General features: G+C 37.4%; 2 protein-coding genes across 14 annotated transcripts in view; one reads left to right on the forward strand and one right to left on the reverse strand.

Moving 5' to 3' along the window:
• LOC106162302 (uncharacterized) overlaps positions 1–15,009 on the reverse strand; it is a 42,934-nt gene extending 27,925 nt beyond the window's left edge. The window contains exons 1-2 of one of the 7 annotated variants that reach the window (XM_087016607.1): positions 14,824–15,009; positions 13,158–13,369 (exon numbers count right to left, since the gene is read on the reverse strand). In XM_087016607.1, coding sequence (XP_086872733.1) covers positions 13,158–13,311 — 154 coding nt within the window. In that variant the 5' untranslated portion in view covers positions 13,312–13,369; positions 14,824–15,009. Of the gene's footprint in view, positions 1–8,544; positions 10,016–13,157; positions 13,370–14,823 lie in introns of those variants that run through there. The other 6 variants (XM_087016602.1, XM_087016603.1, XM_087016604.1 and 3 more) reach the window with 6 other exon arrangements.
• Positions 15,010–15,099: 90 nt separating this feature from the next.
• LOC106170352 (zinc finger HIT domain-containing protein 2) lies at positions 15,100–24,634 on the forward strand. 7 transcript variants are annotated; one of them, XM_087016610.1, is made up of 11 exons: positions 15,100–15,184; positions 16,005–16,154; positions 16,451–16,608; positions 16,899–16,970; positions 17,506–17,630; positions 18,424–18,516; positions 18,755–18,871; positions 19,718–19,810; positions 20,310–20,475; positions 23,008–23,169; positions 23,539–24,634. In XM_087016610.1, the coding sequence occupies exons 1-11, from the start codon at positions 15,138–15,140 to the stop codon at positions 23,655–23,657; spliced, it is 1,302 nt and encodes a 433-aa protein (XP_086872736.1). In that variant the 5' UTR covers positions 15,100–15,137; the 3' UTR covers positions 23,658–24,634. The 7 variants fall into 7 exon arrangements, with proteins under 7 accessions (XP_086872736.1, XP_086872738.1, XP_086872737.1 ...); XM_087016612.1 differs by having other exon boundaries at positions 16,451–16,545; XM_087016611.1 differs by having other exon boundaries at positions 16,469–16,608.
• Positions 24,635–27,888: the final 3,254 nt, after the last annotated feature.

The following is a 27,888-nucleotide window of genomic DNA, read 5'->3' on the forward strand; positions in this document are numbered from 1 at the left end:
AAAAAAAATGGAAAAAAGCAGTTTTTACCAGAAAAGTTATCAAAACAGAATGTTGGGAAGGGATACCCCTATCAACAAAACAGCCACTCTCTCTGGCTTTACCAAATGTCCCCAGTGAACAGTTAGTACTGACATAATTGGCAGAATGGGTGAAAAAGATGTTCCCAGTGGGCAGTTAGTACTGATATAATAAGCAGAATGGGAATAGACGTCCACAAAGAGTTGAAAATACCAATGGCATGCTGAGGCATATGCTCTTATTGATCTGGCTACAGTGAACTATTAAACAGATGTTGATTGGATAGGAAGGAGAATTTAAGACCTAAATTACAGTAATGTGTGAGTTCATGCAATGATATAATGGACACATGTTATTCGTATGTTTGTACCACTGATCTTTTCCATAAAAAAATGTTCATTTTCTCTCTGTCTCTCTCTCCTTTCTCAGGTTCATTCAATGTGTAAACCTAACAACATAATTTATTGAGTGCCTTTATCATACTGATATGAAATGAAGCATATTATATTTATTTGATTTCTGTGGAAATAAAGTTACTCACTTGAGATAATTTAATCACTTTCTACTGCTAGTAGTCATCTATCTAACTATAGAGAAGTAGCTTACATAATCGTATTGTCCTATTCTTTATAATACTAACTGTATTTAAGGGATTATTCATAACCATTAGTAAGTATGGGAAAATGGTTGTTTAGCAAAGGAAAATCTGTTTTATGGCCCTTTTCCCCAAAATTGAAGAAATGTCCAGACGTAATTAAGCATATTATAACACTTATAATGTCAAGGAAAGGATCACATACCCATATATTGTAATACTTATAATGTCACGGTAAAGATCCATCATTTCACATCATTGAATTCTGCATTTTCTCCTTGGATAGAAAGTAGGTATTTGAAAATAGTTCAAATTTTAAATGACTGTTACATTTTCTGTAAGTTTTTAATAGTTACAAAATACAACAGAGCAAAGAGGTGTAAATTTACACTGTCAGCACATGATCCAGTGGTTAGGATTATTGTTCCAGTCAATAAATTATTGGGAATTCCTCTCCCATAACTAGTCAGAGCTCAATGTAGTATGGATTTTGCTGTAACCTGCACCTTAATTAATAATTCAAACCTCATCCTATGTAAACATTTGTCCAACTGGATTCATAATACATCAACAGAACATAAAAAGGTCTGATTATGTTTCTATTGGTAAAAAGACATATTACTTACTATAAATGCTTCCATAAGTAAGAAAGGCACAAAACTATGTATTTGAATCCTAATGTAATGGCAAATTTTAATTGACACTACTGGTTGTGCTCATAATTCGCGCGACAATCCGTATGCGTATACTCCATGTACGTATTAACTCTGTACTCACGCCCCCTGAGAGACAATGGGTTGTTTTGATAAACTACAAAAGCCTGTGCGGGTAGCAAACAATAGCGACGTGGACTCATACAGGGCCTAAGCGCACAGGGGGAGGAGCGCATATGTAAATTATTGTACGGGCGACCCTTGGAGACGGGAGTTCGTCCTCGCCAAGCGCGACGGGAAGTAAATTGATGCGCGCTATAATCCGACTTAATTAACAGCTTTCAACTTGGCAGTATTGCACCTTGCTCTAGGCTGAATGTCGACCTGCCGTCTCGTTGTTTTGTTTGCTTCTTACAATCAGGGGAATGGGCCTCTGCTATTTAATACATTTGAAGGATTTTTTTGTAGTTTTGGTGAATTTCTCGAGCGATCAGTCTGTGGCCCATACCAATTAACCCTTCCGAACTTGGCAGAAGTCTCCCTAATTTTGGACGTATCTACCGATCTCCCTTTTGTCTCGATACATCACACTTTTCTCTTTGTCCTTACGTTTGGAAACTTCTCAGGTTAAGTGATAGGGGTATAGATAGCACTAAACAATAAAAAGAAATTACCAACGACAAAGCCGTGCCAGGTCTTCGTGTGAGTAACATCCAAAACACTGTACATGTATGTTGTTTTCGTGGAAACGAAGCTGGTTTCGAAAGGAACCTAAATAGCGATAATATAAAACCACAGCTGGGCAAGCTACCTGGACATTGTAATAAGTGATAGATACAAGTCGCAGAGCCGAACTTGAAATATAACGAGCGTATTGTCGAGCCACAGGTTGAGTAATTTTCGGGTACAGCTCGGTGGGAGTGTTGTATCTAGCTTAAACCACAGCCTCTCATCGGTTAGTGCAATGTCCTCGCGATATATTACTGAATGCCAGCTGAGCGGTGGAAAATTAATTCCATGCAAAAATTCTTATTGGGCATTAGAAAAAATTATCAAAAATGACTTAGGAGTGTGCCAATTTGCCTAACGGCAAGGGCCTAAGTGTTTGTGCAGATCGGTCACATAACTGCATTCGCTTACTGCAACTACGAAATAGATTATTTAAAAGAAGATCTTTAACTGATACGTGTGCAAATGATGTGGAGGAGAGTTCGCCCAAACAAATCATTAAGGGTAAATGGCATTTGATTAGCCTTTGTCGTGAACACAATAACATCATGTATGAAGTAAGTCCAAATTAACAAAGTTTTAATTTTTTCAATTTACTTCATGTATTATAACAAGAATAATAATCAATGTTGTTTTCATGTGTACATGTACGTCCTAGGGATGGATGGTGGAAGTAAAAAGACTGTCATTCTTTTTTGATATCCCGCTTGTCGGCGGTGGAGATTACAATACAACGCTTTGTTTGCTGGTTAATGATCGCATTAAGGGGTGGCCGATTTCGCACCTTTTACATTTCATTCAATGGCAGTTACAACTGGTAGTCGCCCCTTTGTTTCGTTGTCCAGTGTTACTTAATGTCTGGGTTGTAAGTGACCTTTATATTACAAACTATTCCATTCTTTGTCTATGTCTACTAGTATACATCCCAAGAGCGTTCTCAGGCAGCAATTGTTAATCATTAAACAATAGCGATAAAGCATCGGTTTCAGCAAATTTCAATCTTTGAGGCCATCAACAGTGCCTAAATATTCAAGAGACACCAGTAAACTAAAGAACTTTTTCGTTTGCAGTGTCAGGGTGAACAAGAAGTTATAACTTCTTGGGGTGAATCAAAATTTTCTCAATTAGGTGCTGGTAGGCTAATGAAAGACTAGGAAATAATCGTTTATTGCATCGAGAATTTAATCCTGTGCAACCTTCTACAAAATGGATATTTTACACTACTGCATGGGTCGTTATTCATAAAGAATGTTTTAACGTTTTATAAGGTTTTTGACAGATAAATAATTTCACCAAAGAATCTGCTCTTCGTTATTTGTTTTATTTAGATTTGATTCATTTCATTTAAGAGAAGTCAACAGATAAAAGTGCAGCGAAAAGAAATAGAGGAGAGAGGAAACTATCAAGAAAAAGTGATGGGAATCCTTAATATTAAAAACATTTACGGGAAATAAGATTGATGTCCATATCTCCCCTCTTTTTCTACCAAGCCCGCTTGCTCAAACAATTCATTCTTACTTCGGGGAAAACAAGTGATAAAATGCAGTAAATGTAGAAAAGAAGGACACGAACAAGAGAAGAGGGACGGGAGTCTTTAATATCAAAATATTTACGGGAAAAAAGTATGAGAGAGTGATCTTTATCTTCCGTCTTTCTCTGCCAGGTCGTCTTCTCCAATGCAGGTGCTCTCCGCTAGTTTAAAAAATATCTTTCTGCATAGACAGCTTGACGATTGGTGATCGAATAATTTCCAGATAAAATATTTAAATACTGTGGCAAGTAAAGGAGACACCCCCCCCCCCCCCCCCCGACACCAAAATGCATATATTTACAGACCTAGGCAACTTTCTACGCGCCCTTCTTATCCGTGTAGCACACCAATTAGACTAAATCATCATCTGTGATAATTTATCAAATCGCATTATTAATAAAGATTTTCGTGCGCTAGATAAGACCCTACAAAGGAGGCAGCCTTTTGTAGACCTAAGATGTATTTTCAATGTTTCTTCTGATTTCGGACCTTAAGTCCTCTCTGTGTCTGTCTGTAAGACAAAAAAAGTTAATGCACACATTTCTAAAGAATCACATTTGAAAGAAAATGCTGTCAAACGCATATTATTTACACTCGTAAATACTGTACAGAATCATCTCTCAAAAATACGCTTACAGAAGGGCATTTTTATTCTCAATAAATTTACGTTTTCTTAATAAGTAACATTTTATCTAATTAATACTGTCCATATATTTAAATTCAAAACTAATGAAAGTGAATTATATTGTGTAGAATATTTACAAATTCCATTCATGTGTTCAAAGTCTAAAACAAAAAGGTTAAGCAAACAAAACATGATCGATGCAAACTTTTTTAAATATAGGGCCTATATTTTGCATGCTGAAATAGGATTTTAATAGTATAACACTTGAACTATAATTGGCTTTTCATGCATGTTAGATTTTCAATTTCAAACTTGTTATTTGTATTTTATTAAAGAAAATTTAAAAACTAGTTGTTGATCAATTTAAAAAGACAGAACTACATTACCAGCCAATAGACACAATCTAAGGATCGACCTGAAAAAAAAAAATTAACACAGACCCATTTATAGATAACGAGCTGCTTTCTCTCAACTTAATTACATGATTTATTCATTTCATTATTCATTTGAAAAGAGCATCTTGCTTGTACAAAGAAGCAATGAATTAGAATGTTGTTATTACTGCAATTTTACAAAATTATATTTCTACGATGAACCACTCCAGGACATAAATAGATCCCACTTATAAATAACTCAGTGCAAAGCAGCTTGAGCGCTTTATGGGGTATCAGCCTCCGACGAGCAAAGTTTAAATTCTTATGAATGTATTTTTTAATGATATCGTTTTTCAAAAAGGTATCACTTTCACTTCTCCGCGCGCACAGAGTCCTTTTTCGCAATGGCTGTCGACCTGCCTCCCTCTACATATAAAACTCAAGATGGCGCACGTGCAGTGACAGGCCCGTATGGCTTGACAGAATAAGTTGACCGAAATTAATAATACGCGAAAAACTTTCAAATGAGATCAGCATATAATGTCACGGTAAAAGACGTTAAAGAAGCGAATATACAGATAATCTTCACAACGTCTGAAGTAGTTTATTTTATTTTTCCTCATTACCTCAGACGGCACGCTCCGTGGTTTGTGACCGATACTGCATTACGTCATTTTCAAATTAACGTTGGCTGTTATGTGGGAAAATTGTGAATAGCAGGACAAAAACTCACAAGTAGAATAAATATTAAATCTTTCAAACAAAACTTTGCAAAGTGAAGAAAAACCCGTTAGCAAGGCAGGAGATAGGCCCTGTGTCAGCCTAGAGAAAGGAACAGTACCGGCAGATAAGCAACTATGTAATTACGTCGGCTTACAGCAAGCGGCAATTAACTCCCCGTCGAGCATAAACAGGGTGACAAGCCGCCACCGATGGACAAGCGGGGTTGATTTGCATATTAGCGAACATAGGGCGGGCTTGACGTCTTCTCATTTTCATTGCTATTGTGTTTTGCCCTATAATTATCTCGTCACCATGTACGCATACAGATGTCAGAAAATGATCAATTAGTTGTCGCGTGAATTATAGGCATGACAGTACCTGGAAAAATGGCAAAACTAAAAATGACACTCCAACCTTTATTGTGGCATCTTTAGTTCTAATACTGTTATCTCCACTGAGTTGGAATCAATCCCTGACTGTGGCAGTTGAACCTCAATACTGTTATCTCCATTGAGTTGGAATCAATCCCTGATTGTGGCAGTTGAACCTCAATACTGTTATCTCCATTGTGTTGGAATCAATCCCTGATTGTGGCAGTTGAACCTCAATACTGTTATCTCCATTGTGTTGGAATCAATCCTTGATTGTGGCAGTTGAACCTCAATACTGTTATCTCCATTGTGTTGGATCTAATCCCTGATTGTGGCAGTTGAACCTCAATAATGTTATCTCCATTGTGTTGGAATCAATCCCTGATTGTGGCAGTTGAACCTCAATACTGTTATCTCCATTGTGTTGGAATCAATCCCTGACTGTGGCAGTTGAACCTCAATACTGTTATCTCCATTGTGTTGGAATCAATCCCTGACTGTGGCAGTTGAACCTCAAAACTGTTATCTCCATTGTGTTGGAATCAATCCCTGACTGTGGCAGTTGAACCTCAATACTGTTATCTCCATTGTGTTGGAATCAATCCCTGATTGTGGCAGTTGAACCTCAATACTGTTATCTCCATTGTGTTGGAATCAATCCCTGATTGTGGCAGTTGAACCTCAATACTGTTATCTCCATTGTGTTGGAATCAATCCCTGACTGTGGCAGTTGAACCTCAATACTGTTATCTCCATTGTGTTGGAATCAATCCCTGATTGTGGCAGTTGAACCTCAATACTGTTATCTCCATTGTGTTGGAATCAATCCCTGATTGTGGCAGTTGAACCTCAATACTGTTATCTCCATTGTGTTGGAATCAATCTCTGATTGTGGCAGTTGAACCTCAATACTGTTATCTCCATTGTGTTGGATCCAATCCCTGATTGTGGCAGTTGAACCTCAATACTGTTATCTCCATTGTGTTGGAATCAATCCCTGATTATGGCAGTTGAACCTCAATACTGTTATCTCCATTGTGTTGGAATCAATCCCCGATATTATATTCACCTCCAACCAACTCTCTATTACCATGGAAATACTAGTAGCTAGGCTGACCAAGTTTATAGGTATTATATTCACCTCCAACCAACTCTCTATTACCATGGAAATACTAGTAGCTAGGCTGACCAAGTTTACAGGTATTATATTCACCTCCAACCAACTCTCTATTACCATGGAAATACTAGTAGCTAGGCTGACCAAGTTTATAGGTATTATATTCACCTCCAACCAACTCTCTATTACCATGGAAATACTAGTAGCTAGGCTGACCAAGTTTACAGGTATTATATTCACCTCCAACCAATTCTCCATTACCATGGAAATACTAGTAGCTAGGCTGACCAAGTTTATAGGTATTATATTCACCTCCAACCAACTCTCTATTACCATGGAAATACTAGTAGCTAGGCTGACCAAGTTTATAGGTATTATATTCACCTCCAACCAACTCTCTATTACCATGGAAATACTAGTAGCTAGACTGACCAAGTTTATAGGTATTATATTCACCTCCAACCAACTCTCTATTACCATGGAAATACTAGTAGCTAGGCTGACCAAGTTTATAGGTATTATATTCACCTCCAACCAACTCTCTATTACCATGGAAATACTAGTAGCTAGACTGACAAAGCTATGGAAAAGTTAACTGAGATTTACCAGCAAATATTTTGTCTTCTGAAAGTGGACTTCATCAAAGAAATAAAGGGGTTGATAGATATTAACATCTACAACCCCTCCAGTATGGACAAATGAAACTTTATTTGTGTATTAATAACACCTATCTAATGAAACTGTTCTACAAGAGCAGCTACAATGTAGGCTGACGAAGGTCCTACGCATTGTAGGTCCAAACCTATCTTGGACATGCCTCTCTTATAACAGCATGCTGAATAGGTCAATTCAGTTGAGAGAGAGAGAGAGAGAGAGAGAGAGAGAGTGAGAGTCTTCGACTGGGTTCTCACACATTTAGATCGATCCATCTGGATCAACCCAATTCCCTGGGGGTTCACGCTAAATTGCCGTCAGCTTCCGAGAGTCAAAGGTGCACAAAAGTTAATTACCCCCTTATAGCTTTAGTAGGTGGGACAGACATTTAAGCCGGTCAGGCTGAGAACAATCTAGTGAGACTCCCTAGGGGGACAGATCGATTTAAATATCTGTGGGAATGGTCTCTTGGAAACCAATGCCTTTGTATTGTGGATTTCACATACCCTTAATCAACAGAACTATCTTTGAGGTCAGAGCAGGATTGGGAAAAAAAACCCAAGAAAATCTTTGTAATTTTGGTTTAGCCTTCTCTATTTGGCTTCACATTATGTTTCAATGAAGAGTGGATAAAGAATGAATTTATAAATAATTGAGATATAAATTAATATAATCAATACATTACAGGATGACAGACACATTGGTGTTATCATCTTAGCTCTTGTCCAAATTAACAAAATTATTTAACACAAAAGTGCCCATAAAACATGCATTAGTCTACACAGACCTGTACAATGGTCCATAAAAATGACATCACCCAAATGAGACCTGTGAAATAGTCTATCAATTATTAAGAGTAAAGACAGCAGGCCTGTCTGAAATGGTCTTACTCAAAGTGATTTCTCTAATAATACCTGTGAAATGGCCAACAGAACACGTTTTGCAAAGGAAACTTGTCTTAAATGATCCATTACAGAGAAACAAGGCTGAGCAGAGCTGTGCCACAATTCATGGTTTAATACTACTTGTAAACCTTTGTCAATGACACTTACTAGCTATTCTATGGTTTGTTCACAAGAGGATGGGGGTGAAGAGAAAGTAAAGGGGAGTGCGTGCCTTTCCCCTTTATAACCATACAGCACACCTAACTTACCTGACATATCCCTTTTATCTTGTAATACCTCACTGACTTGGCCACTTTCATCTGGTTGCCTCCCAGTCTCCACACTTTCATTGATATCAGTGACATTCTCATAGTCTGACCAAACAGTGTCTCTTTGTGAAGGCAAACAAACCAACATAGAATTGGGCAGGCGAACCATCTTGCATGGTGTGAACTGATCATCTCCTTCACAATTACTAGCATGACCTGGGGATAACTCAGATGATCCCTGAGAGAAAACAGTGACTCTGTTTGAGGCACCATCATCACCACTATCACCATCCTCTTCCACTGACTGAATAAACTGCCCCCTGCCTGCCTGGCCCCTGTCAATGGGAGACAAACCAAGAAGTCCACAGTCAGATTGCTGGTCACCTTTAGCTTGCAGTTCCCTTACAGGGGTACAGGGCTCTCGTCCTCTTAACTTGGAGTTTTGTACCACAACCGTTTTACTACTATTACTACCATTTCTTTTCAACTCATTGCCAGTGTGGATATTTGCAGGCATTTTTGTAGAGATAGCACCATGTTCTGCACCACTTATTTGGTCAGGTTCCCTTGCGGCTGAATTTTCTAGCACCCCTGTACTAGTACCTCTGGCACTGCTGGCTGCACAACCCATGACCAGGCTACTGCTGATGATACATTCACCAGGATGGTCTGATACTGTCTTTATAATTTTCTGTAACTCAATAACAAAGAAGTAGAAGTGTGTTTGAGTCTTTGAAATCTGCTGGCTACTGGCTCTCTAGGACAAACATAAGTCTCTGAGATCTGCTGGCTACTGGGTCTCTATGACAAACATAAGTCTCTGAGATCTGCTAGCTACTGGCTCTCTATGACAAACATAAGTCTCTGAGATCTGCTGGCTACTGGGTCTCTAGGACAAACATAAGTCTCTGAGATCTGCTGGCTACTGGCTCTCTATGACAAACATAAGTCTCAGAAATCTGCTGGCTACTGGGTCTCTATGACAAACATAAGTCTCTGAGATCTGCTGGCTACTGGGTCTCTATGACAAACATAAGTCTCTGAGATCTGCTAGCTACTGGCTCTCTATGACAAACATAAGTCTCTGAGATCTGCTAGCTACTGGGTCTCTAGGACAAACATAAGTCTCTGAGATCTGCTGGCTACTGGGTCTCTAGGACAAACATAAGTCTCTGAGATCTGCTAGCTACTGGGTCTCTATGACAAACATAAGTCTCTGAGATCTGCTGGCTACTGGGTCTCTAGGCCAAACATAAGTCTCTGAGATCTGCTGGCTACTGGGTCTCTATGACAAACATAAGGCGTCTGGAATCTATATGCCTTCCATATCAAGTGAGAGAATTAATTACAGTGACAAGCATCATCAGTGTTCAGTAGACACAGAAAATGTACACCAATGGTGGTGGTTAGCTGCTCTAACTTGCTTGCTTTCAATGATAAATTAAAGCTGAAGAACTCCAACTGTATGCAAAGACAAATCGAAGTCTCCTTGGAAATCTTATTTGCTTCAGTGATGAAAGAACATATTAATACTAGTGACCTTCATAACCATACATGATATGTGGGCCATATTACAAGTGAGTGTTAAGTATGGTATTATTTCTAAATACAGCCTATGATTAAAGTCTCACGCTGGTAAGAAGTGAAGACACCCCAGGAAATCCTTCTTATCACAGAACTACTTTACTGTGAGTATTATGTAAGATTCCAATAAACCCTGTCACAGCATCATGTTAATATAACAGCAATATTTCCAACTGTTCTATAACAAATCTTATAGACAGCTCCAATAGCTAGAACTGTTATATAACAATTCTCATAGTCAGTTCCCAGTCAGGGTATTGCTTTTCACCTTGGACATTGCATGAAGTGAAAACCATTGTTCCTGATAATTCAAACTTCATATCTGAAAGACAAACTAATTAACTTGTCATTTAAAAGTCACAGCCTCTATGATACATCCTATGTGATAAATAAAGTTCTGCAAAAAATAATTAATAATAAATAAATAAAAATAATCCAACAGAGACTGTATTTTCAACTTTTCCAGCACAACCATCTGAAAAAGTAGATTCATTCCAACAAAAATGTTCACAGACTTGAAGTTGTACTATGTGTGTCAGTTTTATACAGTCTTGGCCTACAGAATGTTTTTGATGTATATACATTGTATCTCACAATGTCATTTAGTTTTCTTCTGTTTTGGCTCTCTCTGTTAATTAATGAACACATTATTCCACTTCATTTGAACTTCTAGCTAACTTCAAGCACCTGGCCAGCAAGCATATCTGATGAGGGCAGGAATTACACCAAGTCCAGATTGCATGCTTCTGTGCCAGACTTGGCCATTCCCTGTGGTAATGATTTTCTTAATGCACACAATAACATTACCAGGAAAAAAATCTAGATTAATTTTCCCCAGTGGAGATTGCCTTCTCTTGTTAGTGTGTGGAGGGACCTATATGGACAATCTGAATCTCCTATTACTTTTACCAAGATTGATGTGAAATGTGCCATAATATTACTATGGCGTCATGGGAAATGTGCTAACATTGATGGGATTTTACTGTAGAGAGAGTAATTGAATACTCCTAATGATATGACTCTAGAATAATTGTTATAACACTTTAAAATACTGTATAGGCTATTACTATTATTATTATTATTATTATTATTATTATTATATAGTTATTCATTTGTTACGGATAACTTGACATAATAATGGATGCGGATGTTCTAGTGCACATGTGCACAGTAACAAGAAGAATAGGGAAACCTCAAACTATGGCACAGAGTGTAGAAATACAAGTTAAAAGCTTATAAGAGGTGTGGGGGAAAGAGGCCCATCACAAAGCCTTAATACAATAGAAAAGGGCAATGAGCAACATCTAGAAGCCAATGATACCAGCTGGCAGTTTTATGTAGCAATGGTTAAACAGAGAGCAAATCTAAACTTATACCTGAAGTTTAAATTTGAATTAGTAATTTTGGATGGTAGCATACATATATAGTAGGACATTTAAGTTAATCCTGAAGGCCTATAAGAATTGTCATATAACAGTTCTTTAAAACTAAGTTTCAATAATCAGACTAAATCTTTTCAAAATTAAAAATTTTGTAAACAGACTGAATTTCAAAACATGTTTGGCAATAAATAAATAAATAAATAAATATATAAATAAATGAATAGAATTACAAATTATTAGCGCTTAGAATAAAAAGGTCTCAGTGTTTAGTATATACAACAAGATCACAAATACAGAATATTTATCATTCTAGCTCTCCCTGTCCAGACATATAAACGTTATGTTAATGACTCAATCTCTGCAATGGGGAAAATTTTGAAATTTATAGATACTGTACTACTTTCAGAAATAAAATTTTAAAAGTGAAACATACCTATTGAGGGATAGCAAAAATTGAAAAGTATTTTGCTATTCAATGCAGTGAAAGCACCATAATGCCATATAGAAAAAATATAATCCTTGATTCCAAAATTATGTATCTGAAAGATTGTTACAGTAATTGTCTGTAGATTATTTCAGTGATGTATAATTAGGATAAGGTCAACATACAGAGAATACAAAACCCAGTCAAAAATAACCCAGATGAATTGCTTCAGATGAGACCAACACAGAATCTTCCCATCACAATCAGATATATTACACACATATATGGTCACATAGTGGCTTATATCAATACCACAGAATCTTTCCATCACAATCAGATATATTACACATATACATGGTCACATAGTGGCTTATATCAATACCACAGAATCTTCCCATCACAATCAGATATATTACACACATATACATGGTCACATAGTGGCTTATATCAATACCACAGAATCTTCCCATCACAATCAGATATATTACACACATATATGGTCACATAGTGGCTTATATCAATACCACAGAATCTTCCCATCACAATCAGATATATTACACACATATACATGGTCACATAGTGGCTTATATCAATACCACAGAATCTTACCATCACAATCAGATATATTACACACATATATGGTCACATAGTGGCTTATATCAATACCACAGAATCTTCCCATCACAATCAGATATATTACACACACACACACACACACACATATATAAACCACCCCATCTCCTTGAAAATCAACATGGAACAAAAGCAAGAGACAAATAAATATACAAATTTATATTTTTTTCACTTTACTGATTATGACAAGAAATGAAGACCTGTGCATTTTGGCAGCCTTGTAATGTTTTACAAGGTTTAGTAAGGTGATTTGGTTGATAAACTTAAAACAGTTTTACAAGGTTTAGTAAGGTGAATTGGCAATTTATTTTACAAAGATCTTTTGAACCCTAAAAAAATCTTTCTTGCCAAACTGATAAAACAATCTGATATCACCTCATATCACCTCGTATATTTGTCAGCAATAAGGATAAGAGGTGTCAGCACAATGCATTTACAGGGTTATCAAGAGGCAACACTTAACAATAAACTCAGTGCCAAGTTTTGTAAATGAAAAATGGGAAGTCAAAGGATTTCCTGTGTCTTTATTTAGATAACTATAAACACTGTATAACAAACAATCTGTACAATGTCAAAATCAATCAACATACCTTCCCGTATCTTCATCAACTCTTCAAAATATTTGGCGCCAAATAAGTGGATGTCTTCTGGTTGGTTACGCAGAACCTCTCGTGCAAGGCCTTCCAATAGATTCTGGAACCCACGAGGAACACGCAGCTTGGTGTTGGAAAAGGGGACAGCCATCTTGTTTGTTTTGAGCAAATTTTCTACGGAAGTTTAACAGAGATAATGGATCTTGTTCCTGAAAAATAAATATAAACTAATCATATTTCTTGTTAACAAATGTCTAACATTAAAGCAAAAATAACTCTTCCTTTGAGAATCAAAATTCCGCATGAAATACATTGTAAACAACGCATGGAAATATATTCTATTGTATTTTACCACTAAAAGGGCCGTTATTGTAGTAAAACTAAAATCTGTGCTTGTCAATAGGGCTTTCGATGCTTTTCTTCCCAGTCATCAAGGCATTTGTTGTAAATGACGTAATGGTGTCACGCAGATTCTCGCATTCATTCGAGACCAAAATAACATATGGCACCAAACGCATTAATGCAGACGCAGATGTAAGTTGCAAGTTTTTATACAGTGCGTCGGATAACGAAAAGCCCAGAATGGCACACATTGTGGATATTAATGTATTTTTAACAAAAAGACGAATATATCTCATGAATCTTATATAGTGTTGTTGTTGTCTGCTTTTCCCGTGGTTTTAAGTAGGTCAACAGTGACTATGCGATGTCAGAGAGAGCTCCGTCAGTTAAAATCTCTTAAGAGATTTTAACAAAAAACCGTACGTTTAGGAAAAAAACCCTGGATTAACTTTGAATACAGGAATGGGGTTGCTGACCATTGGTAAGTACGGGAAAATTGCCGTTTACTCCAGGAAAATCCAATTTTTGACCAAAATGAAGAGTTATTATGACTTTAACAACTGAAACAGTCTTATCCCAAAATATTTCTACCAAACAGTTACTAATAACCATGCAAGGCTGTGGCTATTTTATTTTGACAAATAAGCCTTCTAGTAAAAGGCCTCAGATCATATCAACATTTAGTAAACTAATACTGGCAAAATGAATAAATTTGTGAGAAAACTATATCTGTAAAATACATGCACACTAAAATGTACAGTAACTATAACAAAGTACAAGCACTTAAAATGAGTAATGAAAACCATCTATAGGCATAATTGCTTTTGAAACCATCCAAAAAATAAACAAAAGACGATAATATTTGCATGTTTCAGTAATAAACAATGCTGGTGAACATTTACGCTCATCACCATTAATCAAATATCACAAAAACTGTTCATCTAGTCATCCAAGTGAGACTTCTTGCTACTGTTTACACTCCTTGACGACTGTCAGTTATTTCCAGGTACAAAAAAATTGACAACGAGCGTCTGTTTAATAGAGAGTGCAGATAACAGAGGACAATTTAGTTACACGTAGAAGATTACTCAGTTCTACTGCAAATTTAATTGTAAAATTTGGTCAAAAGGATATTTTAACGTTTTTAACATGTCACACCATATCACGCACATGTCGTAAGCGTCGTATGACAACGCGTCGACAGCAAGGTTTGTGGCTATTTTCACCCAACACTCTCAATCAAATTACTATTTTTCAATTCTACTGTAATAACACTAAGCAAAATATATCATAAACTATCACAAAACTTTGCCATACGTACAAATGGACGGAATTTTTTCAACTACTCGCTCCTTCTTTGGTCAAATCTTCGCCATACCAAAACAACTCGTAACTCTAGCAGTGCCGCAGAAAATAAAGGTGACAAATGACTGTAAAGTAATATGATCTCGAATATGATAGACGACATACATAAAAATAACACTATCGAATATAATCAAGAAATGTGTTGTGATTTCATAATTTTGCAAACGATAGTATAAAAATTGTGTACTAAAAATGCCCAATCAAAATTGTCTTTGCTTTTGCCTCATTTCGGAAACGACTGTATCGCCATCTATATATCTGCAACACAGGATGGAGGACGATCAAAACATTTCGAAAACGGAGGCAATTTGTCGTGTGTGAGTAAACGCTAACGTCAGTGATACGTATTTTTCTAGAAAACTTAGATGTATGGATGTCGTAGCGTAAAATATATAGAATATATGAAAAAGGTGTGATATTAATGCGAGGATGGTCTTGGTGTTGGGCGGTGGAGGTTTTAGGGGGGGGGGTCTACCATGAAAGACAGATGAAGCTTACTTTACCCTACTCATGGCCCGCTGGACGGGCATATTGGTTTGCTTTACATGAGTTTGCGAGTTGAGGAGATGAGAGGTAGGATAAAGATTTGAGAGCACCCGTATCATGGAGGACGTGCAAACTGGTTGCCATTATACAATTTTTAGGCCTTTGATTTCAAGTTCTATGCGTAAACAGCAGCGTTTGCACAGACAGTGTAAAACTGGTCTGAGGAATCTTCGATTTTTTAATAAGCATAAGGATAAAATAGGCGAGTACAGGGTGGAGTGTTTTGTCCAATTGAACGCCCATACATTTACTGCATTTCGGAACTTAGGAGCAGTGAAACTCACTTCACCTGATACAGTTAACATTTAAGTTGTTTTCTGCTAGAGTTTTGCTCTTCTGATATAACTTACATCATGTCTTATGTATGTGTATTCTATGATCTGGCAGTCCCTTCACATTTTTATTTAGGGACAAAAGGGAGAAAGTCACAAGCATGGTTTTCTCTTGTACAGTTAGTGTCTACACATTGAAAATATTAAAAAATGGTATGTACTCTTAAAAAACAGTTGGGGGGAGGGGGGCATTGACATATTGAGTTACTGTAATTATGGTCCAAATTATATTTATTGAGTGATCTTTGATATATTTCAGGTGTTTGAAGACTGTTTCTAAGTACATATGTCCTCGCTGTCACCTCCAATACTGCAGTGTGACTTGCTACAGGAGCCCACACCATGAAAACTGCAGTGAGAGCTTCTACAGGGACTGCGTCATGGAAGGACTCAAAGATTATGGCTCAAGGTACAACCTAACTAGTGGTAACCAGGAGATGGATATATTTTAGTCTCAGCTCAGATTTGTCCCTAATTTAACTGAGGGTGATGTTGAATATGTGTCATATCTGCCTCCCATAGTATTTATAAAATAAAGACTACAGCTTCAGAACATCTAGTAAATGATCCATATCGAAACTTAGATGACATCAAACACAGCAACAGATTACACAGAACATGTGGTTCATTTTGGAATAGTCTCAGTCTTTTTTTCTATTAAAAAGTAACCTACATGGTCCATCAGTATGTTAATTTCTTTTCAAGAATTTTTTTTTTAAACAGCAAAGAAGATAAACTGAAGGTTCGGGACATGCTACAAAGGTTAAACACAGATCAGCTGGGAGACGGGGAGGATCATGGTAAGAACTCGGTACATACACAGAGGTTAAACACAGATCAGCTGGGAGACGGGGAGGATCATGGTAAGAACTCGGTGCAGACATTATGATGAGTGTATATAGCTTGGCTATGATTCACCTGTGTGTTGAAATAGTGTGATAGGGAAACATTTACAGGTAACCTTAGGTAAGCAATAACTTAGCTGGGATATGGCTCAGGTAGGGTTGGTGACCCATTGTCTTAAGATGTTTGTACACTTAATTTAAGATTTGCTGATTTTTTTACACAAGTAACAGATGTCCCATGTAGGTATGTTTCTGTAAATGCCACATTTGCCAAACATGATTCTGTACAATTGAGTTTATATTTGCAGAGAGTGAAGACAATGAAGATGAAGCAGAAGAGTTTCCAAGTCTAGCAGATAGAATCCAAGGTTTGGACTTAGGTAAGTAGATAGAATCCAAGGTTTGGACTTAGGTAAGCAAATAGAATCCAAGGTTTGGACTTAGGTAAGCAAATAGAATCCAAGGTTTGGACTTAGGTAAACAAATAGAATCCAAGGTTTGGACTTAGGTAAGCAAATAGAATCCAAGGTTTGGACTTAGGTAAGCAAATAGAATCCAAGGTTTGGACTTAGGATCCAAGGTTTGGACTTAGGTAAGAAGATAGAATCCAAGGTTTGGACTTGGGTAAGCAGATAGAATCCAAGGTTTGGACTTGGGTAAGCAGAATGACTTGATACCTAGTACTTAAAGAGTTAACTTGTAGTTACAACAAGTCACTCACTGTGTCCAATACACAATAATTTTAAATTGAGCTTGCAGCCAACATGGACATAGGCCTTTATGTTGAAACTTTATGTCTAGCTTGCCAGTAAGCTATCCATGAAATTATGTTCAGCTTGTGTTCAATAAGAACTATATATGATCCAACTACCAAATTATTGAATAATTTGTCTCATGTGTTATATCTTATTCTAGACAAAGACACAGAAAAAATTTGGGAAAAACTCACTCAGTGGGAAAAACAAGAATTTGAGGAGATGGCTAAAGATGGCAGGCTGCTTAACTTAGTAGAACAGTGGGACCCTTGGTGGAATATAAAGGTAGGTATGATGATGTGCTCCCATATAGGACATTGGATTTCACTATAGGATGATGTTCTACCATATAGGACATTGGATTTCACTATAGGATGATGTTCTACCATATAGGACATTGGATTTCACTATGGGATGATGTTCTACCATATAGGACATTGTATTTCAATATGGGATGATGCTCTTCTATACACAATGTTGGTCTTTCATAGAAGATCAGTGGTCTTCCTTGTAGAATGTTGGTCTATCATATAGGACGTTGGTCTTCCATAGAGGAACATTGGTCTACCATATAGGACGTTGGTCTTCCATAGAGGAACGTTGGTCTACCATATAGGACTTTGGTCTTCCATAGAGGAACGTTGGTCTTCCATATAGGACGTTGGTCTTCCATAGAGGAACGTTGGTCTACCATATAGGACGTTGGTCTTCCATATAGAACAATGGTCTTCTATAGAGGAACATTGGTCTTCCATATAGAATGTTGATCTTCATATAGAACTTTAAAGTTAAACGAGACTTGGTTGTAAGTTGAAGTTGGACTGGGATTTTGTCTGAAAGGCCAGCAAGCAAAGTCTTAGCATCTAAAGAGTGCAGTCCTACATCTCGCGTCGTGTTATATTTTAAAGAAACTTAGTGACACACATATCACATGATAAATCCCATGAAACATGGGAAGGGAGGCAGTTGACATATTTTTGATGTTTATGGCAGTTTTTAAAAAAGTCTAATGTAGTCATCAGTAGTTGTATTTCAATGCAGAAGCACTAGAAATTCAGTGTTGTGCTCCATTTTCTAGGAAAGTGATCTCATTGAAGAAGACAGGATATCGTTGAGGCCAGCACTTCCAAAGATAGCAGAGAACATTCCACAGATGACTTCACTGCTGCCTGTTAGTTTTTACAACTGAAGTATAGGTCATATAACTATAGAACTGTACAATATTAAAACTGGTGTGAACATTCCATAGATAACTTCACTGCTGCCTGTAAGTTTTTACAACTGAAGTATAGGTCATATGGCTGTAGAACTGTTTTCTTTTTTTCTTTTTTTACCTTGTATTTTTTATTTGGATAATCTGGGCCTAGATGATGATGTATTCCATTCCTGTATTCTCCTTTTTCTTTCAGAAAGGCAAAGTGTCCGAGTGTGTCAAGTATTCCCTGGTGGACATCTTGTTTTCTTATGCTTATGTTGCTAGGTTACACAATGGAGATTTGGAAGTATCTACACAGGATTGTGCTCAGGTCAGTATTCATCATAGAAGTATCTACACAGGATTGTACTCAGGTCAGTATTCATCATAGAAGTATCTACACAGGATTGTACTCAGGTCAGTATTCATCATAGAAGTATCTACACAGGATTGTGCTCAGGTCAGTATTCATCATAGAAGTATCTACACAGGATTGTACTCGGGTCAGTATTCATCATAGAAGTATCTACACAGGATTGTACTCAGGTCAGTATTCATCATAGAAGTATCTACACAGGATTGTACTCAGGTCAGTATTCATCATAGAAGTATCTACACAGGATTGTACTCAGGTCAGTATTCATCATAGAAGTATCTACACAGGATTGTACTCAGGTCAGTATTCATCATAGAAGTATCTACACAGGATTGTACTCAGGTCAGTATTCATCTCGTCTAAAAGAACTGATTTCATAATAGCATCAGTTGGAGTGTACAATATTAGCCAATATTAGACTGGAGTCCCATGCCTAGATCAATCCATCTGGATCGGTCTAACTCCCTGGGGAGTCTCACTAAATTGCTATCAACCAACTGGCTTAAATGTCTGTCACGCCTACCCAATTAGCTACACACACACACTTATAATTGATATTTTAATTGGCAACACATTTTAATTTTTTTTTAAATTAAGACCCCTCTCCTTTGCACGTGGTAGTCTGTTAGTAATCAGTTCTTGTCCTTCTAATAATTGGACAACAATTTGGGTTTTTTTCTTCAAATGCAGATGAACCCTATTCAATTTGAGGGCAGAAGGTCCAAGGTTGCTGAGAATGGCCTGCCTCTTTCAGCAACTGATATGTCATTTTCATATTTTTTCTCAAATTTTCTATTTTAGGAAATCCTGTCTTTATCACCTAGTTTGAATGAAAGCCAAAATTATCCAAATGCTGTGGAAGCACTTCATGGATGTTTACAGTGTTTACAAGAGGTATGTTGACAGGATCTTTTCTCTTGCTCTCCCTATCTCTTTCTCTCTCTCTCTCTCATTTTTAAGTTAGAAAATAAATTTATCTGCATTAATAGGTGCATCAAAAAACAAAACAAAAAGAAGAGTGATATATATATATATATAATTAATGTCCAGTGGTTTGTGCTTCACCATAGAAAATTAACAAAGTAATTAACTTGGCACCATAAAGAAAACACATAAGTTATCTAGCTGACAACATTCTGTTATCTTTCAGAGAGCAAATGTTCTGTTTGTATCTCAGTCTTATAATAGTGTACTATAGTTATCTAGCTGACAACATTTTGTTATCTTTCAGAGAGCAAATGATCTGTTTGTGTCTCAGTCTTATTATATTGTACTATAGTTATCTAGCTGACAACATTCTGTTATCTTTCAGAGAGCAAATGATCTGTTTGTATCTCAGTCTTATAGTATTGTACTATAGTTATTTAGCTGACAACATTTTGTTATCTTTCAGAGAGCAAATGATCTGTTTGTATCTCAGTCTTATAGTATTGGAATTGTGGAGGATGTCCAGAAGATTCTGGTTGGACCAAGCAGGTTCAGGGCTCAGGCTTATGTGATGGCGGCCCTGTCACATGTACTACAACTGTTACAGCTAGGAGGAAAAGCTGTGAACAGAGGTTGGTAATGGATCAATATGACATATCACTATTATCAGCCCTTACATAGGTCATAGACTGGTCTAATAATATAGCTGGATAAATATGGCATATCACTATTATCAGCCCTTACATAGGTCATAGACTGGTCTAATAATATAGCTGGATAAATATGGCATATCACTATTATCAGCCCTTACATAGGTCATAGACTGGTCTAATAATATAGCTGGATCAATATGGCATATCACTATTATCAGCCCTTACATAGGTCCTAGACTGGTCTAATAATATAGCTGGATCAATATTGCATATCACTATTATCAGCCCTTACGTAGGTCCTAGACTGGTCTAATAATATAGCTGGATCAATATGACATATCACTATTATCAGCCCTTACGTAGGTCATAGACTGGTCTAATAATATAGCTGGATCAGTATGACATATTACTATTCTCAGCCCTTACATAGGTCATAGACTGGTCTAATAATATAGCTGGATCAATATGACATATCACTATTATCAGCCCTTACATAGGTCATAGACTGGTCTAATAATATAGCTGGATAAATATGGCATATCACTATTATCAGCCCTTACATAGGTCATAGACTGGTCTAATAATATAGCTGGATAAATATGACATATCACTATTATCAGCCCTTACATAGGTCATAGACTGGTCTAATAATATAGCTGGATCAATATGACATATCACTATTATCAGCCCTTACATAGGTCATAGACTGGTCTAATAATATAGCTGGATCAATATGACATATCACTATTATCAGCCCTTACATAGGTCATAGACTGGTCTAATAATATAGCTGGATCAATATGACATATCACTATTATCAGCCCTTACATAGGTCATAGACTGGTCTAATAATATAGCTGGATCAATATGACATATCACTATTATCAGCCCTTACATAGGTCATAGACTGGTCTAATAATATAGCTGGATCAATATGACATATCACTATTATCAGCCCTTACATAGGTCATAGACTGGTCTAATAATATAGCTGGATCAATATGGCATATCACTATTATCAGCCCTTACATAGGTCATAGACTGGTCTAATAATATAGCTGGATCAATATGACATATCACTATTATCAGCCCTTACATAGGTCATAGACTGGTCTAATAATATAGCTGGATCAATATGACATATCACTATTATCAGCCCTTACATAGGTCATAGACTGGTCTAATAATATAGCTGGATAAATATGACATATCACTATTATCAGCCCTTACATAGGTCATAGACTGGTCTAATAATATAGCTGGATAAATATGACATATCACTATTATCAGCCCTTACATAGGTCATAGACTGGTCTAATAATATAGCTGGATAAATATGACATATCACTATTATCAGCCCTTACATAGGTCATAGACTGGTCTAATAATATAGCTGGATAAATATGACATATCACTATTATCAGCCCTTACATAGGTCATAGACTGGTCTAATAATATAGCTGGATAAATATGACATATCACTATTATCAGCCCTTACATAGGTCATAGACTGGTCTAATAATATAGCTGGATAAATATGGCATATCACTATTATCAGCCCTTACATAGGTCATAGACTGGTCTAATAATATAGCTGGATCAATATGGCATATCACTATTATCAGCCCTTACATAGGTCATAGACTGGTCTAATAATATAGCTGGATAAATATGACATATCACTATTATCAGCCCTTACATAGGTCATAGACTGGTCTAATAATATAGCTGGATAAGTACAGGGTGAATATCTATCAAATTTCAAGAAACTTCCTGGGCATAAACTTCAATATGTGCATGAACTTTCCTCAAAGTTACAATTTTCTTAGTTGCTTTGCATAAAAACTATGATCTTTTTAAAAATATGCTCCAAATTGCCTCCATGGCATTAGGGGCCACTTGCAATTACTGGAACACAATGCTTCTGTGAGATTTCCCAGATTGTTGCTATGGTTTCTGCCCACAGTTCACCCATCATTTGAAGGTTGGTCTGGTACACTTTATCCTTGAGATACCCCCACAGAAAATATTGGGGGTCGTTCAAGTCTGGTGAATGCTGTGCCCACTCAACATCACATTTCCTGCTGATTAGTCTCTCCTAAAATCACTATTTGGCAGTGCTGAGAAAGTTTTGGACATCACTGGGATGATTCAGAGGGATAAATCAAGATGGACAGTGGTTCCAGCAAGACAGGGCCACCCCCACACATCAAATGACTCCCTAGCCTGACTGAGAGAGGGGTTTCAGGAGTGACTGATCAGCAGAAAGTAGATAACCACTATTGATATTTAGGCTTTAGGTTAAAGTAAAAGTTTTAATACAAATACCTAGTCGGACATGTCAATAGTCTAGAGAAATATTTGGCCTGCTGGGGGCACCAGTGTTTGACTTACACCTCTTCTGTACTTCTTTTTCTAGACAAATACTTCTTTTTACTTCTTTTTCCAGACAAACACCTCTTTTATATTTTTTAAATCAGGCAAACACTTGTCCTATACTGCTATTTCCAGACAAAAAGAAACTATTCAAAGCTGATCCACAACTAGAGGAACTGAAGCAACTGCGGCACAAACTGTTCCAAGCAGAGAAGAAGGTGGAATTCTTGCTGAGCTGGTGCCTGGCCTTTGGTTCATGTGTCCAGGAGCTGGTGGCACCTTTATCACTTGAACAAGGTGAAACTTGCATAATACACTAATGTATACAGCTCGTATAACTACAGAATTATATTCAGGTCATATAACTGCAGTGATGTATTCAGGTCGTATAACTACAGTAATGTATTCAGGTCATATAACTACAGTAATGTATTCAAGTCATATAACTGCAGTAATGTATCCATTATAAACACAGTAATATATTCATGCATTATAAAGTTATGATAATAATAATGTATTTATAGCAGCTAAAATGAGTTGGATTGTACATGGTTCATAGCAAGTTGTTGTTGATAAGCCTGATATATCCTTTCAGAAACTAAATCATCCAACAACAACAGACTTCTTGTTCAAATATAAACATTTTTTTTCTTGTTTGTTTTTCAGCAAACTTAGCTGTGGAAGATGAGACCCACAATGTGTGCAAATCACATCTAGAAAAACATTGGGGTGGGAGCCAGCCACCACGGAATAAGAAGAAAAAGTTGATAGAAGAACTCTCTTGACAAAAACTGTTGTGAAAAAAAATTATGTTAGCTACTGTAACAGTCAACTTCTAATAGTTGTAATGTGTTAATTGAAGGTGCGTTTTCACCTATAACAAATACACAAATAAGTACAAACAACACAGATGTGAGAACAAAATGTTAATGGGAGAATTGCACTGATCATTCATCTTGGAGTTATTTATGGTATCAGGATAAACCCCTGCAAACAGAATGTTCACTATCTTAGTCTGCTGGCTAGTCCTCTAGTCTACTATCTTAGTCTGCTGGCTAGTCCTCTAGTCTACTATCTTAGTCTGCTGGCTAGTCCTCTAGTCTACTATCTTAGTCTGCTGGCTAGTCCTCTAGTCTACTATCTTAGTCTGCTGGCTAGTCCTCTAGTCTACTATCTTAGTCTGCTGGCTAGTCCTCTAGTCTACTATCTTAGTCTGCTGGCTAGTCCTCTAGTCTACTATCTTAGTCTGCTGGCTAGTCCTCTAGTCTACTATCTTAGTCTGCTGGCTAATCCTCAGAGATCTTGGAATATTGACTATTCTCAATACTGAAATTTCAAATCCAACATTCGTCTGGGGCATGGCAGAATCTGCCTTTATAGAGACTTTATTTCCAGGAACACAGGATCTACCCCCAAAACTTGTTTGTGCATAAGAGAAACTATTAATTAGCAGATACAAAGGATGTACCCCTCAAAACTTGTTTGTGCATAAGAGAAACTATTAATTAGCAGATACAAAGGATGTACCCCCAAAACTTGTTTGTGCATAAGAGAAACTATTAATTAGCAGATACAAAGGATGTACCCCCAAAACTTGTTTGTGCATAAGATTACCTGGTGGAAGGTGTGTTATTACATAAAAACAAAAGGTGAACATTTTACCTTGTAGAAGATGTTTAAATTTGAAGATGACCTTGTGGTGTTTCTTGTGTTACAGACAGGAAACTGTGTTGTTTGGAGAATAAAATCATAGAAACTTAAACCAAGTGTGCATTTTACAAATTATTTTAGAAATTTATGAAACAATTCTAGAGAATGATTCTGTGACAAAGTTGCAAATTTAGAGAAAAGATTTTCTGAAAGATAAAGGATTCTGTAAGCATTTTTCAAAACTTACGGCGTGCAGCCCCTTGAGTTACAGTTTATATATTTATAAAAACATCCTTACGTCATGTCTAATTTACCATGACTGACTCACTACAAAATATATCGGAATGCAGTATTAAAATTAAATGACCCGGAACACACGTTACCATTTAGGGCTCTTTGCATAATGTAAAGGCATGGTAAAAATTAAAATTTGAATTTAAATTGAGACAGTTGTGGATTTTTGTTGTATTTCTATACTGTATATGCCTTAAAAACTGAATTCAAGTTCGAATTAATTCAGTTTTATTTTTGACTCAACGTTGTTGTTAGGTCGTCGTGATGTAAGACATGAATCATAATTTAAAATATTAATTATTGAAAACGTGATACTATGTTTATAAATATTAGTGTATTAGAGACAACTCGTGTAGAACTACAGTCCTCGCTAGCGTACCGGATACACAATGGAATTAAGAGACAAAACTCGTGTAGAACTACAGTCCTCGCTAGCGTACCGGATACACAATGGAATTAAGAGACATAACTCGTGTAGAACTACAGTCCTCGCTAGTGTACCGGATACACAATGGAATTAAGAGACATAACTAGTGTAAGGCCGCATTCTCAACGAATTGAGCCAGGCTTTACAAATCTTGAGTACTAAAAATGGCGAACGTACATGAAAGAAAAACCGCCTAATCTTTTAATAGTCTCTCCGCCTCTCACTCGCCTCCCCACACGTCGTCCCTGCGGGGTACAGTAATTAAATCTCGGCTGTAGTAGGCTTACATCGTTTCCCCCTCGATTTCTTTGGTTTGGGAGTTCGTAAGAATTTTTTGTTCGAAAATTGTTTGGTATAAATCAATATTCGAACTAAGTCCTGTGTTATTTATCAACTTATGGGAACTGTGGCGCAACATGTTTTTAGAAAAAGTTACTTCGCATGCCCTGACCAAGAAAAAAATCTTTAAATTTGGAGATGCGACAATGGATAGTAAGGGATAACTATCGAAGCGACAAAAAATCAACTGGTTTGAAAAATGTGTCTGTATTAAATACTTTAAACCCGTAAATGAAGTGACACCGAAGAAAAATATCCAAATCAGAGCCTGCATTTCGTTCACGTACGCCTGAAAAAGGTTTCATCGAAAAGAATTTGCCTCAGCGCGTAAAAAACAGAACATCTGCAGACTGTTTATTTGAAATTATTCTAGTTTTTCGTCTCCTGTATGACAGTGTTAGCGAACAAAATTTGAGAGAGAAAGAGGATGATGTAAACCATTTTGTCAGATAAGTTTTATGGACTCATGTCCTTGTGTATCTGAAGTGTTTTAGTTCGTGTTGAAGGAGTGGATACAGTAGACTTAAGCCTCTTCTCTGCTCCAGTTGCCACTGCCATCTACCGGGGGCTGTGTTGGTTTAACACATATGACGCCCCTTGCAGGATGTGTAAAAGACAGCAGCTGGTCATCGCACTTGGCTTTTTCAACGGGGCACCTGGCAAAAGTATAAAGACAACCATGTAGATACACACACAGGTAGCACTCACACCTATGTCAATGTAGTTGACTAGCAATAAGAAATAATTATATGACACTTTATTGCTATGCATTCAGAGTAATGAACCCAATGGATCATCGGATAGAAAAAGATTGAGGTATAACCCACCTAGTCCTGTATACCTTGCCATCCGAACCACATAATATCACATCTCTAAACTGATTGAGGTATAACCCACCTAGTCCTGTATACCTTGCCATCCGAACCGCATAATATCAAATCTCTAAACTTATTGAGGTATAACCCACCTAGTCCTGTATACCTTGCCATCCGAACCACATAATATCACATCCCTAAATGTTTGATTCCATATTTCCGGACAGTCTTCGCCCGCTTTTAACGACGTACAAAATTCAGAACAAACGGTTTTAGAGTTTCAGGCTTGCAAATTTTCCAGCGGCCTCCTATATCAGCACCTGCACAACGGGATTTGTAGAACTCGCAACTGTGACAGAAATATGTAAAAGATAGCAAATACAAGCTTTATACTTGTCGGCATTAAGGCTTCGTTCACATGCAATGTCTATTTTCTAAATTCTATTTTCTATTTGCGGCATGTCTTATGATCACGGTCTGTGCACTGAATATCCCGCCGCGTAATTACTGGCAGCGCGAGCCAGTTTACTATAGTAAATAAAATAGTGCACAGACCGTGATCATAAGATAGCGCGAATAGACATTGCATGTGAACGAAGCCTAAGGGTTTAGGGTTTAGGGGTTAGGGTTAGGGGTTAGGGTTAGGGTTAGGGTTAGGGTTAGGGTTAGGGTTAGGGTTAGGGTTAGGTTAGGGTTTAGGGTTAGGGTTAGGGTTAGGGTTAGGGTTAGGGTTAGGGTTAGAGTTAGGGTTAGGGTTAGGGTTAGGGTTAGGGTTAGGGTTAGGGTTAGGGTTAGGGTTAGGGTTAGGGTTAGGGTTAGGGTTAGGGTTAGGGTTAGGGTTAGGGTTAGGGTTAGGGTTAGGGTTAGGGTTAGGGTTAGGGTTAGGGTTAGGGTTAGGGTTAGGGTTAGGGTTAGGGTTAGGGTTAGGGTTAGGGTTAGGGTTAGGGTTAGGGTTAGGGTTAGGGTTAGGGTTAGGGTTAGGGTTAGGGTTAGGGTTAGGGTTAGGGTTAGGGTTAGGGTTAGGGTTAGGGTTAGGGTTAGGGTTAGGGTTAGGGTTAGGGTTAGGGTTAGGGTTAGGGTTAGGGTTAGGGTTAGGGTTAGGGTTAGGGTTAGGGTTAGGGTTAGGGTTAGGGTTAGGGTTAGGGTTAGGGTTAGGGTTAGGGTTAGGGTTAGGGTTAGGGTTAGGGTTAGGGTTAGGGTTAGGGTTAGGGTTAGGGTTAGGGTTAGGGTTAGGGTTAGGGTTAGGGTTAGGGTTAGGGTTAGGGTTAGGGTTAGGGTTAGGGTTAGGGTTAGGGTTAGGGTTAGGGTTAGGGTTAGGGTTAGGGTTAGGGTTAGGGTTAGGGTTAGGGTTAGGGTTAGGGTTAGGGTTAGGGTTAGGGTTAGGGTTAGGGTTAGGGTTAGGGTTAGGGTTAGGGTTAGGGTTAGGGTTAGGGTTAGGGTTAGGGTTAGGGTTAGGGTTAGGGTTAGGGTTAGGGTTAGGGTTAGGGTTAG

The sequence above is a fragment of the Lingula anatina genome, chromosome 7 (assembly GCF_051362555.1).
Source record: "Lingula anatina isolate TDL-2025a chromosome 7, LinAna3.0, whole genome shotgun sequence".
Classification (NCBI taxonomy): domain Eukaryota; kingdom Metazoa; phylum Brachiopoda; class Lingulata; order Lingulida; family Lingulidae; genus Lingula; species Lingula anatina.

Coding starts and splice junctions, on each gene's coding strand:
- LOC106170352 (XM_087016610.1), top strand. CDS start 15,138: ATGGAGGACGATCAAAACATTTCGAAAACGGAGGCAATTTGTCGTGT. Junction 16,155..16,450: donor CTCAAAGATTATGGCTCAAG/GTACAACCTAAC, acceptor TTTCTTTTCAAG/AATTTTTTTTTTAAACAGCA. Junction 23,170..23,538: donor ACCTTTATCACTTGAACAAG/GTGAAACTTGCA, acceptor TTTGTTTTTCAG/CAAACTTAGCTGTGGAAGAT.